General features: G+C 60.6%; 1 protein-coding gene across 3 annotated transcripts in view; it reads right to left on the bottom strand.

The window, feature by feature from the left end:
- Positions 1-273: 273 nt before the first annotated feature.
- CEMIP (cell migration inducing hyaluronidase 1) overlaps positions 274-17,634 on the bottom strand; it is a 127,691-nt gene continuing 110,330 nt past the window's right edge. Inside the window, exons 21-29 of one of the 3 annotated variants that reach the window (XM_032341931.1) lie at positions 13,808-13,988; positions 12,571-12,786; positions 9,491-9,702; positions 8,569-8,754; positions 6,277-6,481; positions 6,065-6,148; positions 5,318-5,475; positions 2,351-2,451; positions 274-794 (exon numbers count right to left, since the gene is read on the bottom strand). In XM_032341931.1, the coding sequence (XP_032197822.1) occupies positions 667-794; positions 2,351-2,451; positions 5,318-5,475; positions 6,065-6,148; positions 6,277-6,481; positions 8,569-8,754; positions 9,491-9,702; positions 12,571-12,786; positions 13,808-13,988 (1,471 nt within the window). In that variant the 3' untranslated portion in view covers positions 274-666. Of the gene's footprint in view, positions 795-2,350; positions 2,452-5,317; positions 5,476-6,064; positions 6,152-6,276; positions 6,482-8,568; positions 8,755-9,490; positions 9,703-12,570; positions 12,787-13,807; positions 13,989-17,634 lie in introns of all 3 variants that reach the window. The other 2 variants (XM_032341930.1, XM_032341929.1) reach the window with 2 other exon arrangements.

Genomic DNA, 17,634 nt, shown 5'->3' with positions numbered 1-17,634 from the left:
GCTGCAAGCCACTGACTCCAGGCCTGGCTTCTCACCGCCCCCACCCTGCATGCCCCAGGGCACCCTGCGTCCCAGGCCCAGGCCAGAGAGAATCCCGTCTACGGCTAGGGTCTGTGTGTGGTGTGGAAAGCCACAGACTTCTGGAATCTCACGACAGAAAGGGCCTCTAGAAGTCACCTAGTCCTCCCCCGCTCCCGGAACCTGAAGTCTCCAGAAGGGTGGAACCCCCCAGAGGCAGGGCTGGCCCATTCCCCGAGGGCTGCCGGTCCCGAGCTCCCAAGGCCTGAAGGTCGCTGCTCACTTACAGGAACAGAGATTTCCCGAAGACCCAACTCCCTTCCCGGCTCCACCTCCCACCATGCACGCTGGGGAGCACGGAGATCTGCGATGGCTGATCGGGGCTCCGGGTGCCAGCACCGCTCGGGACTCCTCGTACACCCCCCACGCCTCCCCACCCCCCTGCAGAGGCAGGAGAGAAGTACCCAGGAGGCTGCAGGGAGACCCTTGACTGGAGGCTGGGGAGGGGGTGGGCAGCACCAGGCATCTCTGACGGCCTCCCCTTGGCCCATCAGGGCTGACCCCACTGGGGCCAGGGCCGGGGGAGCCACCCGCCGCCGGGGTCCGCCATCACTGCGCACCGAGGGGGCAGCACCGCGAGCAGCCCCCTCACAGCTTCTTCTTCCTCACCACAGGGATCGGCACCACTTGGAAGATCTTGGCCTTGTGGTCGTCCGTGTCCAGGGTCACCCAGGTGGGCCGGAAGTCCCCTTTGAAGCCAACGAATGCCATCTTTTCTGGAAAGTGGGGACGGGTCCCGTGAACAGAAGCCCCGAGAGAGTGGCTACACTCCCCCACCTCGCAGGGCTCCCTGTCACCGTCTCCCTGCCCCACCAGGTGGCCCCCGGGAGAGCTCGGTGCCCGGCTGCAGATGCTACCTGGGGGGGCACGTGGGGTGTCACCTGACCTCGGGGCCAGCCGCGTGGGGTGGTGGCTCTGCTTTACCCAGGACACCTCCCAGGAGCACCCGCCACCTTCCAGCTGAGCCCCCCACCCTCCCCTGTCTGAAGCCCAGTGACCCCATCTCTCCCGGGAGAGGTGGGCACCACTACAAGAGCTCTCCCCCACCCCCACCCTGCTCCCACAGGCTGTGGGCTTAGAAGGACTTTGTCCAGGGCATGGAGTGGACGGAGCAGCCCAACCAGACGGCGAGTCCTCAGCCCCACACAGCGGTCTCCCTCTTGTGTTCAGAGCTTAACCATTGGAGGGCCGTGCGCCTCCATGTCCACACCAAGAAATGGCCCAGGCCGGTGGGCCGCCCACATTTCCCACCGCTGGGAAAGCACCGCTCGACGGAGGTCACCCCAGGCACGGCAGCTTTTGGCAACCAGATCGTAATTAAAAAGAGAGGGGACTGAGCTGGAAAAAAGACCTCTCTCCCTGGGGTTCTCCTTTGGCACTTTGAAGGGCCTTCGCTCATGGTTCCTGACTTTTCTCTGGGAGCTGCCTGGAGTTCCCGTCTGCTAGGACAGGCGATCAGCGCTAGAGGGTTCTCATGGTCAGGGTGGCATGGTAGCCAACAGCCCTGACTGGCTCTGGACTAGGAACATTCAGATCCAAATTCGAATCTTGGGCAAGTTACTCAGGTGTCTAATTCTATCTAAAATGGAAACCAGGGCACCGATTGCCTGGTTCTTCATGAATTACAAGGTGCCCAGCACGGGGCAGGGCTGCACACCGCACATGGACCACAGTGGACGGGAGTGTCCCCAGACTCGCCCTGCCTCTCTCCCAGCCTCCCCAGGGACGCCCCCCACCAACACAGCCTGTGGTGACGGTGGCAAGGGACAGGCCCGCATTTCTGGGCTGGCTGGCGTCTTCCCTGTGGAGTCTGTGCTGGACTTTGTCACAAAAGGGCTGGGGGACCATGGACGAGCCACCTAGAATCTTTGGGCTTTCCTTTTCTCCCAGGAAGGGAAGGACAAATGAGCACGGAGGAAATGTGGGGCATCTGCCAAAGCGGAGCGCGGGGAGGTGGGCCCTTCCAGGCTGAGCCGCAGAACCTGGGACGATGGTCAAAGCCTCTTTTCTGCAGGTGTTTTGTTAAAAGGCGGCGGAGCACTTGCTGAGCAGACGGGCAAACACCTCCAGCAGGCTTCTGCCAGGGCCTGGCCGCACAGTAAGAGGAAGATGCCCTGTAGGCGTGGGGTCAGGGGACATCTCGCCCATGCATCCCAGAAGGCACCACTTGTGCTAAGGATTCAGAGGTTTGGTGGGAAGCAAGGGGTAGCAGCAGCCACACCCCAGGGATCTGGACCCGCGGTCGATGCGCACCCCACTCTAGACCACTTACCTTTCAATTTGAGGCTCTTGTCTGCGCCGAGGCTTTCCAGCACTCTGGTCCAGGGGCCCCTGGAGGTGTATCTTCCCTTGGACACCATGAGCACGATGCAACTGCCGAGAGAGGGGGCGTCAGAGGTCAGGCTAGAGGGAGGGCCCCTCCTGGGCAGTGGCGGGGCGGTGCGGGGAGAGGTGGTCAGCAGTGCCCAAAGGTCCGACTAGGGGTTTGGGAAAGGGCAGCCTGTCCCGTGTGTTACACTGACAGCTCTTTCCTTGCACTGACCGACATCCTGAGCACCCCTCCCACATCTGGCTGCGGTCGGTGCCCGTGGCCTCTCCGAGCCCGCTCTCCGCCAGCCCGCTGCCCGTGCAGGTCTGTCCCCAGACAGGACAGAGTAGGAGCGCAGAGCACGCCTCCACCAGGGCCCGGCACGTGGAGGGGCATCAATTTGCATTTATTGGTTAGGACTGAGAGAAATGTGGCGGGAGAGAAAGCCACAGGCCAGGGTTACCACGTGCTCGGGGGAGGCGTAACCTCACATTCCGGTCCCTTCCCTCTGCTCAGACAACACAGAGCTACAGCTCAGTTTGCAAACGGGGGGATGGGGGAGAGTTTCGTAAGTGTCTGAGAGGACCTGTCCTAGGGGAGCCGTGCTCAGGGGTCGGGGGCAGAGGCCTGGAGCTGGGGGTACGCCCAGCCTGGTGGTCCCAACTTGCAAAAGCGCAGATCCGGAGCAAGGCTCGCCTCCCCGGGTTGTGCTCAGGCCAAAGTGCTGGGAGCACGGGCTCGTCACGGCAGACTCAGCCTGCCGGGCCAGACGGGAGGACGTGAGCCCCTCCCCCAGGAACAGAAGCCCAGCGGGGCTTCCAGTTCACATCTCAAAGGAATCCTATAACCACAGACCACAGTCCAGACATGGAGAGACTGTACAGGATTGTGGAACCCACTGTCACCCCCGTTCGTGTCCCACTGGGAGCAGAAGGGACACTCCTCAGATGCAGAGGGCTTGTTGGCCTCACGACAGACGGTGTGGCTCTGGGGAGATTGGGGAGGAGGCCCGCGGGCCTGGGGGGTTAGGCCCGTTAAGGAGGGGGGCATTGCAAACACTCCCTCTGCACTGGATTCGGGCTGTGTTCCCAGGAGGCTGCTGCGCCACTGGTCCAGCTCAGAGCCAAGGCTGGAGTCCCTTCCTGCTGGGGTGACCCCAAACTGAGGTCATGCCGTCCAGACAGGGCCCTAGGTTAGCTCACAGGAACCGGACAGGGAGACAGGGTTCCTTGGGGGCATGCAGAAGCCTGCAGCCTATCGGTGTCCCTGTCTGCCTGGTGTGGGGCTGTCCTGGCCTATGAGCCCTCCACCTGTCAGCAGGGAGGCTCCCCGGGGCGGCCTATTCCTTTAAGCCATCCTTAATATTCCGTCCGGGGGACAGTGGCTGCCTCCTCCTTGCCCTGGGACCCCAGCGCCAGTGGCCGGCTGGGGACAGGCCGGAAGGGGCCGGGCAGGCCTGGGGCGAGAGTGGGGAAGGACGTGCCCTGCCGTATTCCTTGCTCCTTTGCAGGAGGTCAGACAGGGGCCTGCTGCTACCCAGTTACTGTCAGGGCCCCCAGCAAGGCCCCGGGGCTGGCTCATGGCAGGTTCTCGGTGAGGACTCCTCCCCCAAGGCTCATGGGGCTGCTGCCCGGGGCCTGGAGGAGCCCTGGGCAGGGGGGTGTCCCATGCCTCTGCCCCTCCCCTAAACGGGGTGGCTCTGCATTTTCCCTTCTTGTTCCAAACCTCTGCACCCTGTTTTGTTACAAGAAGAAATCCTCTGGCCAAAAAAGGCATGAAAAACTACAGACCCCAAGATGAAAAATGAGTTTTCCCCAAATCAGTAAATCCAATCTTTCTGCGTGAACGTGTAATGCTAAAGAAGCTTCTAGTGGGGGATAGCGCGGAGACTAAGTGGGAGTAAGCAGAGCCCCCACTCTCCGGACACACCCCTCACACACTCGGAGTCCGTGCGCCACGTTCTCATGTCCTCAGTCAGGACTTCCCGAGCACCTGTGTGTGGCTCTCTGCTCAGACTTCCTGCCCGGCCAGCTCCCAGCTCGAGAGCGGATTCTCCACCCAGTGGACCAGAAATGCACAGGTTCGACGTGCCCCCACATGGAGAACTGCACGCCCTGGACCAGCAGTCTCCCTGCCCCCCGCCCCACCAAGTCTACGGCTTTGGGAGACACAGAGCTTTCTGGCGGCAGCGGGAGAGACCTCGCCAAAGACACGCATGTGTTAGTCCCGGGGACTCCTAGCAGAGGACGCAGGAAGTACAGGTAAGAATTCAAGCCAGCAGTCCAGCAGGGAGGATGGGTCTGACGGGGCTGCCACACGGGCCGGCCCGCCAGGAGGCTGAGTCCAGGTTGCCAGTGGCAGAGGGGCCTGCGAGCAGCCACCAGAAGGACCGGCAGGAGCGTGCGCGGGCAGATGGGCTGATGGGGATACGGGGACAGAGGGAAAATGACAGGGGAGTTGAGCAGGATGCCCAGACTCCGGTCAGGCTGTCTGGAGGGACGGTGCTGATGAACCAAAACAGAGCGAGCGGGGGCGGGGCTGGCCGGGGAGGTTGCAGGACAGCAGCCGGCAAGAGGTGGCCTGGAGGAGACACCCGGATTGCGTTGCCCGAGGCGCAGTTGGACAGGAATGTCCGGGGTTGAGGAGAGGTCTGGGCTGGAGATACTCAAAAGCCACCAGCATTTGGATCGAGTTGGAAGTGTGGGAGGGATGAGATCATGCTGGGGAAACGCAGCGTGGCTGGGGAAGAGGGCTGGGCCAGGCCTCCAACTTGGAAGTGGGCAGCCCGGCCGCTGACCTACATTCAGTGCGGCCTCGGCTCCAACACGAGTCACCAGGCGGCACTTCCCCGTGGAGACCCCCACCCAACTCCCGCAGGCTGGCGTGGCCCAGGACGGGGCCCAGCCGGGGGTCTGCCGCACCCACACTCACTTGTCCGGAAGGGCCGCGATGTGCTCCAGCAGCTGCCACGGGACGCCCTGCAGAATGACGTTCCGGAAGCTGGCGTGGCTCAGCACGTGGCCCCGGTGGCCGTCGACCGCCAGCACCTGGAGGCCGTCCTCCGCGCTGGGACGCTTCACACCGTCCACCTGCAGGCGCAGAGCAACACGGCTGTGATGTGCGGTCCCGAGACTCTCCTGCCCCATGGCTCCCGTGCGGACCCCGGGGCAGCCTGTCTGCAAAGCTCTTCCACACAGAGCGCCCCCCTCTGTGGGTTCTCTGGAGGGGCCTGAGTGACAGCCGCATCACTTGGACACGGTGGAAGTCACCTTACATGGACATCGGGTCTTTGCAGGGGTCCTTAGAGTAAGAATCTGGAGGTGAGGTGGTCGTGGATTTGGGACGGGCCCTAAACCAGCGATAAGGGTCCTTGCGGGAGGAAGCTGGGGGTGTGGGGCTCCCCCACTCAGGGAGGAGGTGGTGGGGACAGAGACACCGTGGAGGGGCGTGTCCTCGAGCTGGGACGGCAGGGACGGCCAGCAGCCACCAGAGGCCAGCAGAGGCCTCGGCCACGGCTCCCTCGGAGGCCAGAGAAGGACCTGGCCCTGCCATGCCCCGACGTCGGACTTCTGTCCTCCAGGGTGTTCCGGAGAAGGAAGGCTTGTGACAACAGCCTTAGGAGACCGACCGCACCCTGTGGGCAGCCCCCGGCCCCCCACAGGGGCCGGAGCCACTCACTTCAGTGTAGGCGACGTCGCTCATGAGATGGAAGAAGCGCTGCCTGGAACTTTCCATCTTCACCTCCAGGAAGCGGTCCTTCGTCTTCTGGAACACACACAGCCAGGCGCGGGCGTCGGTCTGGGAGCCGGGCGCGTCTCCTGCACCCCCGGTCCCCGCATCAGCCCTCGTGGGCTCTGGGCCCGGTTACAAAGGCCGCCCCGGCCACTCACCAGCTGGGCGCCAAGGAGCTTCCGGGGCATGGGCACGTCCACGACCGGCCGCTCAGCGAACCGGGGGTAGGCGCCGGCCGTGCAGTCGCTGATGCCGGCGTCCTTGGGCAGCAGAGCCTTGATCTTGATTCTCTCGCAGCCTCTCACCGAGCAGAAAGCAAACCTCTCCCTCTCGCTGTGCGCTTCCAGCTTCAGGAACAGCAGCCTGCCGGGGAGCGGGCCGGTCGGCTCTGGGGCTTCCCAAGCCCCCGGGGGGCCCACCCGCCGCCCTTAGATGCGCCCGCTGCCCCCATTAGACACGTGCGCCCTCCAGCATGGCCAGCAGGCCGGGTCTGTCTCGGATCGTGTGCGGTCAGAGAGAGAAACGCCCAGGGAGAGAACTAGTAACAGGGGCTCGGACCCTTCTCAGAGCCCCTCTCCACGCAGTCCCGCAGGGTCTCACTTTAACCCTCAGACAACCCTGAACAGTAGGGACTGTGACCGTCCTGATTTCTCAGCCGGGGGAACCAAGGCTCAGAGAAGCCAAGTGAGTAGCCCAGCGTTGCACAGCAGGATGGCAACAGAGCTGGGCGGTCCGTCCCTTCAGGGCACCGGGTCTGGAAGGTGCTCCCAGGCTTCCTGGCCGGGCTGTCTTCCGGACTGGAATTGATTCTCGCTTCCCGGAAAGGACCAGATGCGGCCCGGGGGGTGCAGGGGCTCAGAGGGTGAGCACGCCAAGCACGAACTTGGGGCTTATCACTGACGGTTCAGTTCTGAGGAGAGCTTTCAGGTGACTCTCACCCTGGCAACGTTAGCCTCTCTGACACGGGCTGTCCCTGGGCGTTGACCTCGGCCGCGCCCACACTGCCCGGACAGCCCGACGCCGCAGCCCTCACCCCGCATAGCTGGTGGTGCCAAGGACCCAGTCTGCATGCGCAGAGAGGCCCCGGGAATTGAGGAAGCCCAATGGTTCGGTCTTCTACCCAGGAAACAAGCCTCCTGGAACCCAGCTCACATCCCCAAGCTTGTAACGGAACTGAGTAAGGCATCGTCATCGGCGGGCCCTAATCTCGGGGACCGAGGATCAGGGGGCGCCCAGGTGGCTCAGTCATTAAGCGTCTGCCTTTAGCTCAGGTCGTGAGCTCATGGAAGCCTGCTTCTCCCTCCCCCACACCCCCTGCTTGTGTTCCCTCTCTTGCTGTCAAATAAATAAATAAAATCTTTTTTTTTTTTAAAGATTTTATTTATTTATTTGACAGAGATCACAAGTAGGCAGAGAGGCAGGCAGAGAGAGAGGAGGAAGCAGGCTCCCTGCTGAGCAGAGATCCCGATGCGGGGCTCGATCCCAGGACCCTGAGATCATGACCCGAGCCGAAGGCAGCGGCTTAACCCACTGAGCCACCCAGGCGTCCTAAATAAATAAAATCTTAAAAAATAATAATAATAATAATGAGGAAACGGGAGCACACGGGTGGCGTAGTTGGTTAAGCCTCTGACTCTTGGTTTTGGCTCAGGGTCCTGATCTCAGGTCGTGAGATCGAGTCCCACACTGAGCTATGCGCTGAGTGGAGAGTCTGCTTGCGATTCTCACTCTCCCGCTACCCCTCCCCTCTGTGCGCTCGCGCGCTCTCTCTCTCTCAAACTGATCTTTAAAGAAAAAGAATGGGAAAATCGCCGTGAAGCAATCCTTTCCCGGACTCCCGGGGGGCCGGCTGGCGACAGCCTCAGGCTTCGGAGGTGTGTGGGCATCCCTGAGACGTCAGATGGCCTCCCTTTTTAGGGGAGGGGACCAAATATCTCCCTGATTGCCGTGGAGAGACAGCCAATCCCTGACGTCTGTACCGAGTGGAACCTGGGGCCATTCCCCACAGGGCGGGGGCTTTGGGAACGGATAGGCCCGTGCCCAGCGGTGCCCAGGGACCCCCGGCCGTGCCCAGGGACCCCCCCCCCGGGCAGCCGCCGCTGATCCTTCTCCATTCCTCCTCATCTACCTCCCTCTGGACGGGGTCGCATCATCTGCTCCCGCCAGCCTGTGAGGACTGGAGGTAACGCGCCGCGTCTCTGTTCTAAGATTCTTTGCTGTCACTTTGTTCCCGGAACAGGCACATTTCCTACAACCCCCGCGTGTGTGTCACGGAATGTTGGTTTTCCCCCCCAAGCTTGGCCGCTTGGAAGATGCCACGGGCCACGGAACCGAAGCCCCCAGCAAAGCATTTTACGCCCCGGCTGGGAGCTCAGTGGTGGCTCTGGGGCCTTCCAGAAGGGCCGGTGTGGGGGGGGGTGGGCACACAGGGCCGCGCCGGGGCTCCTCACCCTGAGTCCTCATCCCAGTAGTAATGGCTCCTGCCCGGGAAGCTCTGCTGCACCTTGTCCATCTGGAAGGTGCGCATGAAGGTGCCCGTCTTGGACGTCTGCTTCAGCAAGCGATTGTGCACATCCGAGAGGATGGAAAAGGTGGTGCCTCGGGGGTAGCAGAACCCCACGCGGATCCAGTCGCCCCTGAAGACAGAAGGAAGGTCAGGTTCCGACCAGGGACGTCCAGGGCCCCAGAGTGTCTGGGGCAGCGCCTGGAGAGAGACTGAACCAGCCTCCCCCAGACGGCACCTCCATTTCTGCAACGGGGGTCATTGCCATATTGGGGTCTGTGCAGAGTGCGCAGGGCTGGAGGGCTCACCGGGCACCTCCCAGGCCTGCACTGGGGTGCTCCACCGAGAGCAGAAAGACGCTTCTCATCCGGTTGTTGCCGAGGCGTCCAGGATCCGGAGGACAGGGCTCAGCCCCTGGCCCAGCCTGATCTCGGGGCCCACTCCTGTCTCGGGGTGTTGTTTTCCACATCTGACGTCTGTCTCCCAGGGACACAGGGACCATGTTCCCAGAAAGCATGTGAGCCTACGTCTGTGAGGCCAGATCCTGAGCTACATGCGGTTCCGTCCCCTCTCTTGGTGGCCCTGGGAGGTGACTCCAGCCCCAGCAACTCAATGGGGCAGAGCAACAGACGGCCCCCATTGGAGCCCACCTTGCGCCCGAGGCCAGCCATGCCCACAGCAGGGGGCTCAGCCCGGGTCTCTGACCCCTCCCTACTGGCTGCTCTCAGCCCCCGTAGAGGCATGCTTCTGTGGGCTGACTCCGGCTGGCCTGGGGTCCCCAAAGTTCGTGGGGAGATGAGCTCACTGCAGCCCCGAGCTCCAGGGGAGCGGCCGTCCCCAGTCGCAGCTTCCGGCCGGCGTCCACTCACTTGTTGAAGTTGATGAGCCAGATGATGAGCTCGGCGGGGGCCGTCTGGTCCCAGTGCACAGTGTAGCCCTTCCGCAGCGCCACGACCGGCTGGTACTGCTGGTAGTGGGTGCTCCGGGTCAGAGCGCCCTCCAGGTAGAGGGGCCGGCCCGGGAACTCGTTCTTGACGATCTTCATCCGAAGGTTGCTGGTCTTGTAGGCCTGGATGTACATCTTCTCGAACCCAAAAAGGAAACACACATCAGGACAATTACGAGGATGGTTCCAAGAGCGTCTGGCTAACATCTGACTACCGGCCCCAGTTTCAAAGGACCCTTTTAAGGATGCAAGAACCGACGGCCAAATAAGGGGGCATATCTTCCTGCTGGGGGTGCGCAATCTTGCTGAAGCTCCTTATTCCGGAAATCCTAGTGGACACAGGGGAGGGCTGGCTTCACAGTTGCACAGCAAACCTAAAGCAACTGGAGGGGGTTGGGGGGGGGGCGGAGACCTCGTAGAGATCCGCTCTGAGCGCCGCTCCCTTCTCCAGCGACCTTCCCGCCTGCATGGAGAGACAACCAGGGGTGTTGCTGCTTCTCCCTCACTTTCTGGGGTCCAGCCTGTGCGGCCATCCCCGTGTCACTACGCCCTGCATCCATCAGTGGCATCTCACTCCAGAGAATGCACAGAAGGTCCCGGGGACCCAAGAGCCCACTTGCCATGGGCCAACCTCAGCGTCAGACATGGTGTCCTGCATTCTCAAGGTGACGTCCCTGTGGCTGTGGCCAGCACAGCCACGAGCCACTGTGAACGTGGAGGGGAGGGGTTATCTCCCCTCCGCTTATGCTGCCCACGAAATGGAGGGGGAAGCCTCAGCACTGCCCGCAGCCCGGCACTCAGGAGAACCACAAGTTCAAGGGAAGACGAAGCTGCAGAGGTGCCGATGACTGCGGCAAGTGCTACTGATCTGGGCGTTTCTGCAAAAAGACAAGCAACGCGGGGGAAGGAGAGGGTGGAAGGTTCCACACGGGGCCGCGAGCAGGGCCCACGGTGCGGGCACCAGGGTCCAGGCTTCCGTCACCTTCTAACTCCTCAGTTAGACTTCCAGCGACCCCACCCAGCCGCAACTCTGACTCCGCCTCCCGGTGCACCTTCCCTAAATGGTCAGGGGCCCACGGCTCGCCCCAGCCACGCGTTCTTCACCCTGAGCAGCGGCAGGAGCCTCTCCAGATCCTTCCACAGGCCCACCTCCCCCGGGGCTCTCTCTCCAGCAGCCTGGGAGGCGGGTGCCCTTCCCCGGCTCGGGCTCCTGTCTGCACCCGGCTTTCCCGGCCCACAGTCCTTCCCCACGCCTCTAACCAGTCCGCAGCCCCACACTCCCCACCCTTCTTCCCGCCCTTAGGCTCTCTGCGGGGCCCCCTCCTCGGGCCACTGTCCGGCCTCACCCTCTATCCCTCAAACGCCCCAACTTCCTGCCTGACCCTGGCCCTGTCTTCCTGCCGGCCTCCAGCACCCCCACCTCCGTGTGCCCATCCGGCCACGGGGCCCCTTCCCCTCTCTGGCACCAGCTCCCTGTCCCTTCTGTCCTGGACCCCAGACCTCTGGCCAGCTCCTTTCTTACCAGCCCCATTCCTGATGCCCGCAGTGCCCGGCCGCACAGTGGCCCCGAGGACAACCTCCTTCCTTCACGCTCGTGTCCTGTCCACCCGGGGGCCATCGGGCTCACTGGGCTCCCTCTACTTTCACACCTTCATTCTCTTGGGCTGTCCCCTCATTTAGTCACCATTTAGCCACATGGTAGCTAACGGCAGCATCATAATAGTCAACGAAGATTTTTGGTTCTACCGTGTTCTCCGTGCCATTCCATACGGCAGCCAGTGGCCACTGGGCACTGGAAACGTGGCCAGCGTGGCCAAGGACCTGAATTATAAATTTTATTTTAATTAACTTAAATTTCAAACCAAAGTCCGTGTAGAATAGTTTCCCACTAACGTGATGTTTGGTAGGACTGGCTTTCACTTTGCTGAAAACGTATATCCAAATGGGAGTGGGTTCTAAGTACAAAATGGTCCTGGATTTTGAAGATTTAGAACAGGAAGACAAATATAGAGATGCCAAGTGCCTTACTAATGATTTTTATATATTGTTTACATGTTGAGATGAAAGTATTCTGAGTATGCTGTTAAAATCCACTATTAAATATTAAAATTGGGGGACACCTGGGTGGCTCAGTCGGTTAAGCCTCTGCCTTCAGCTCAGGTCATGATCCCAGGGTCCTGGGATCAAGTCCCGCATCCGGCTCTCTGCTCAGCAGGGAGCCTGCTTCTCTCTCTGCCTCTGCCTGCCTCTCTGCCTACTTGTGATCTCTGTCTGTCAAATAAATAAATAAAATCTTAAAAAAAAATTAAAATTGGGGGGTTGGGTGTCTCAGTCATTAAGCATCTGCCTTTGGCTCAGGTCATGATCCCGGAGTCCCGGGTTCGAGCCCCATGTCGGGTTCCCTGCTCAGTGGGGAGCCTGCTTCTCCCTCTCCCCACATCTGACACTCTCAGTGTCTTTCTCTCTCTCTCAGATAAATAGAATCTTTTAAAAATTATTAAAACTAATTTCCCATTTCTTTTTCCTTTTTGACATGACTTCTAGAAAATTTAAGACCAACGCGTGGTCTGCATTATGGTTCTGGTGGTCGGGGCTGGTGGAGCCCCTTCTACCCATATGTCATACGAACCCGCGCCCGCGGCCTCACGAAGGAGGCTCAGCCATCCCCCCACTTCACAGAGGAGGACGCCGAGGCTCCCAGCCCCAGGGAGCAGGCTTTGCATCTGCCCACACCTTCATGCCGACTTGAAGCCCTGGGCCCAAGTCCAAGCCCTTGACCTCAGGGTGCCCCCTCCTGGGCATCCTGCTTTCTGCCTACGCAGCGTTTCCACTTTGACTTTGGCTGAAAATTCTACTGGATGAGGAGGAGAGAGAAAAGAACAATGAGAGGAGAGACACCCAAATCTCCCGCTCGGCTGGAGCCAGGGCTGCAGGGCTGCACTCCTGCTCGTCATGGGACAGGGTGGGGACGGGTGACCCCAGGGGCGCCCCTGGCCTCCCCACCTGTGCATAGTGCCCGCTGCAGATAGCCCCTCTCCAGTCGGGGACGTTGATGCAGTCCGGGTGCCGGACCAGCCAGTTGTCGTCCTTGGTGAGGTAGGATCCCGGGTACTCGGACACAGAGCCGTCGATGTCGTGAAACAGCGACGTCTTATCTCCATCCATGTCCAGCTGGTTGAACCAGGGCCCAGGCTCTCCGAAGAACACTCTGGAAGTAATCTAAACAGAGCCCAGGGAAGTGAGGCCGGGCCAGGGGTGACAGGGAAAAGGCAGCTGTCATTGGGCCAGGGAGAAGTTTCCGGTGTTGATGTGACACCCTGGCCAAACCCAAGATGCTCTCGGACGCTGCGGGAGGCCTCACGGCTGACCTCACGGCTGACCTCACGGAGGGAGCCAGACAGAGCCAGATGCTGAATGGTCTCAGCTCTGGACCCAGCATGGCCATCTGGCCTCTGCTCATGGCAGACTGCGGGTGACCCTGTAGAGTGCCCTGATGAGTGAGCAGAGGAGATGCAGCAGTGTGTGTGTGAGAGGCTGTGTGTACACGCGCTGTTTCCGGAAGACAGTCTCCCAACACCAACCGTGGAGGTCTCCAGGACCGACCTCTCCCAAGCCTCGGCGGCCTGAGTCAAGAAGTGAAGTGGCAAGTTTCCCTCCTTCCCCTCAGTCGGCCAGTGCTGGGCAGACAGGCAAAGGGCAGGCCCAGAGGGGGACCGGGGGAAGAGGAGAGTTCTGGCAGGTCCTTACCCCAGAGAAAATGGCCCACCTGGCCTTACCCAGCCTCAAAGAGCAGGCACTGTCCTGCCCTCCTCACGGGGGGAGAGATGAGTGTAACGTCTTTAGCAAAGAAGGCCTTGGGAAATTTGGGATTTTAAATTAATTATACCCACTCAGGTGGCCCTGCCATGAGACTCAGTAGTAGGTCAAGACCAAGGCCTTTGGAGGAACAGCCTTAGGCCCTTGAGTCTGGCCAGAGCCCCTGCATAGGCTCTCTGGAGAGGGGGGTGGCGGGGTGAGGGCAAGCGGGCACTTATGCAGCCGGGGCTTGACCTGTGGGGCAACCTACGCTTGTACTTTTCCAGTCTGGATGCCGACAGGCTGGGACGGGGCCCAGCCTGCTTGGAGGAAGTTGTTCACTCCCTGTGGTGGTGGCCACGGCTCAAACTCCAGCCCCAGGAGACCCGTGAATCACCGCCCAAAGTCTGGGTTTGCCGGGAGCCTGCCCCAGCGCTGCACTCACTGGGACATCCTCGAAGGCGATGTTGGTCACGTTGTTATGGGGGCAGCTCTGCCAAGCGTTGTTCAGCCGGAAGGCCAGGGCGCTGGTGTGCCGGCCCTCCAGGGCCGCGAACTTGCGGAAAGTGCAGTTCTGGATGCTGACGGGGCCGTCATAGAACTGAATTCCTCGGATCGGGAAGTTCCTGCGGAGTTACGGAAGTCAGATGTCAGGCCGGCTGCCATGTTGTACCACAATGTTGTGCGCTCCCTCCAAGGTGGATGGACATGGAGACTCCCCGGGTGAACCATGCCTGATCCCCACCTCCAGCGACTCCTCACTGCAGGCATCAGTGACTCAGTAATTAGTTCACTGAGAAAACATTCACAGATGCAGAAGACATGCATAAACAATTGCCAGACGACTTACTGGATGGAGGGAGGGGGGGAGGGAGGGATGGATGGTTGGTGGATGGATGATGGATGGTGGATGGTGGATGGATGGTGGATGGTGGATGGATGGTGGATGGATGGTGGATGGTGGATGGATGGTGGATGGATGGTGGATGGTGGATGGATGGATGGATGGATGGTGGATGGTGGATGGATGGATGGATGGATGGTGGATGGTGGATGGATGGTGGATGATGGATGGTGGATGATGGTGGATGGATGGATGGATGGATGGTGGATGGATGGTGGATGGTGGATGGTGGATGGATGGTGGATGGTGGATGGATGGTGGATGGATGGTGGATGGTGGATGGATGGATGGTGGATGGTGGATGGATGGTGGATGATGGATGGTGGATGATGGTGGATGGATGGATGGATGGATGGTGGATGGATGGTGGATGGTGGATGGTGGATGGATGGTGGATGGTGGATGGATGGTGGATGGATGATGGATGGATGGATGGTGGATGGATGGATGGATGGATGGATGGTGGATGGTGGATGGTGGATGGATGGTGGATGGATGGTGGATGGATGATGGATGGTGGATGATGGTGGATGGATGGAAGGTAGGTAGGAAGGAAGGATGGATGGATGGATGGATGGTGGATGGATGGTGGATGGATGGTGGATGGTGGATGGATGGTGGATGGATGGTGGATGGTGGATGGTGGATGGATGGTGGATGGTGGATGGATGGTGGATGGATGGTGGATGGTGGATGGATGGTGGATGGATGGTGGATGGTGGATGGTGGATGGATGGTGGATGGTGGATGGATGGTGGATGGATGATGGATGGATGGATGGTGGATGGATGGTGGATGGATGGTGGATGGATGGTGGATGGTGGATGGATGGTGGATGGATGGATGGATGGATGGTGGATGGATGGTGGATGGTGGATGGATGGTGGATGGATGGTGGATGGATGGTGGATGGATGGTGGATGGTGGATGGATGGTGGATGGATGGATGGATGGATGGTGGATGGATGGTGGATGGTGGATGGATGGTGGATGGATGGATGGATGGATGGATGGTGGATGGATGGTGGATGGTGGATGGATGGATGGATGGATGGATGGTGGATGGATGGAAGGTAGGTAGGAAGGAAGGAAGGATGGATGGATGGATGGATGGTGGATGGTGGATGGGTGGATGGACAGAGAGATGGAAAGATGGATGAAGAATGGATAGCTGTTTAGTTGCTGGCTTGGGGTTTGGGGAATTATCCTTTATTTAAATATTTCCCCCAGTTTTTCCATCCTGTGAAGAGGCACTGAGTAAACGCTGTGAGCACTGCTACAGAATGCCAGTATTCTGTCCTTTGGGAGACGAGAGCCATTAGTCATTAGCGCCTTGTCTCAGCTGCCATAATTTAATCAGATTAAAACCCAGATGAGTTTCGTCTGAGTAAGCCTTTCGATTGCAAGTCTCTGGGGTCTGGGCCAGAATGCAAGGCGATGGTAATGCGTGAGAGAACTGTGCGTAACCTTCCCAGCACCCCTTGCAGAGAGGCAGCCCCCCCACCGGGAAAGCAACAGTATGGAGCTGCCAGTGGATCCCAGGAAGGCCATGATCTCCAGGCCTCGGGAAAGGGATGGGGAGGAGGCCACATGCTCAGAGGGGAGGCAGAAGGGACCGGAGAATGGGCCACTTGCCCCAGCAGAGGGCAGGGGCTCAGAGACGCCCCTCAACTGCCTCTTACTCCCGAGCAAGGCTGGGGAGGGGCTGGCTGGGCACCTGGTGCCCAGTCTAGGCTCGTTCCTTCTTCAAGCCCCGTTGGTTCGCTTTTACTGGAGTCTCTGCCTCTGGGCCGGGCCCCTCCTTCCACAGCCCGCACGAAGGAGGAAGGGCAGCAGGAGGGAATAAACACCGAGAAGGTCCCCAGGGAGACGCCGTACTCCGCAGTGCCCTGTCCTCCACCCTGGTGGCTCCCCGAGGAAAGCCTCGATCATGCCAGTCTTGGCTGGCACCTTCATGGGCCCCAAGGACTTCCTGCACTTCTGCATCTACAGAAGGAGTCGATTAGCAGCAGGGCCTGGAGCCGCGGTTCTCGCGGGCGCCTCCGTGCGCGGTTCCGGGTCGTGCGCCCCGGGGACCGGCCGTCCGTACTCGCCGCGCACACAGCGTGGGCTCATTTCCTCCCGAGCCCAGCCCAGTCCCATTCACGATGCGTCCCCGTGATGGGGAGGGCACAGTCCCCGCTCGTGAAGGGGCTGCGGGGAACCTGCCTGCTTTGGCAGACCCATCAGGCCTCCATAAACGAACTCAGCCCCGGCGTCATCAGGACATTCTGTCCCTGGGAAGCCGGTAACCCGCAGCAAAGCCACCCCAAACATGCAGAGGCCGACTTGCTCATAAAAATGACCCGAAGGGATGGGTGCAGCCCTTAGACCAGACAAAAACAAGGGCTTGCTGATGGCTTGTGCCCGCGGGGCCCGGGTTCCGTCGGCAAAGTCCTCGCAAAGGCCACACCCACTGCAGTGGGAGCTTCAGGCTGTGTCCGGCCCCTCGAGGCAGGAATCACATTTCCCGGGAGAAAGGGAAGATGCTCAGGGAGCCAGAGGGGCCCTTGGAACTCGGCGAGTGGGGCCCCTGCGCTGCTAGCCGGCTCCGAGCCTTGCTGTCTGGTTCAGATTCACGTTGGAGCAGAATCACCACCAGACGGACCCCCCCCCCGCCCCCCACCTGCTCCATGAGGCTCCCTGAAGAACTGGCCACGTGCCTTGTGTCCCTTTGTTCTCTGAGCCGGTCAGCTCTCCAGGTCACCCCCCCCCCAACCACTTGTTTGTCCTCGTCCCCACTCTGTGCGAACTCCACGTGCACCCGACTGCCCGCTGGCGGCCCCTCAGCACAGCCCTACAAGTCTGCGGGGGAACGAGCCTGGCCTCTAGGAGTCTCTTCCTGCCCTAACTCGTTCAAACCTCCAGGGCCCACGGGGAACGAGTTTCGTCTCGAATGGCCCTGGCCGTCCCGAGGAGGTGTGACAACACCTCCCAAGCTGTTCCCCCGAGCGGGACCCCGTCTCCCATCGAAGCTCCCCGTCTGTGTGCGACACGGCCTCGGGTTCTGTCCCCTTCCTGGTCATTCCCCGTGGGCCTGAGTCTGTCTGTCCCCCACCCTCAGAAGGATGATGGAAACGAAGGAGCCGTGGTCGCTGAGCTGGACACTGAACGCCACTCATGTGGTCCCAGAACCACGCTGCGTTCCGACCGACACGTGGCCCCGTGGACGGGTCTCCCACACTGTTTTTCTAAATTCCTTTCTCCCGTGCTTGATTTCACCCCACTGCCAGCTAATGCCTTTGGGTTGAGTGATCTCTCTGCCGGGTCACAGACAGAGGACCTGACCGCCAGCAGGTGGAAATCACCAGCATCATTCTCTCCACTGC

The sequence above is a fragment of the Mustela erminea genome, chromosome 5 (assembly GCF_009829155.1).
Source record: "Mustela erminea isolate mMusErm1 chromosome 5, mMusErm1.Pri, whole genome shotgun sequence".
NCBI lineage: Eukaryota > Metazoa > Chordata > Mammalia > Carnivora > Mustelidae > Mustela > Mustela erminea.
Note: the sequence above shows the minus strand (reverse complement) of the source record. Positions and strands in the feature narration are given on the sequence as shown.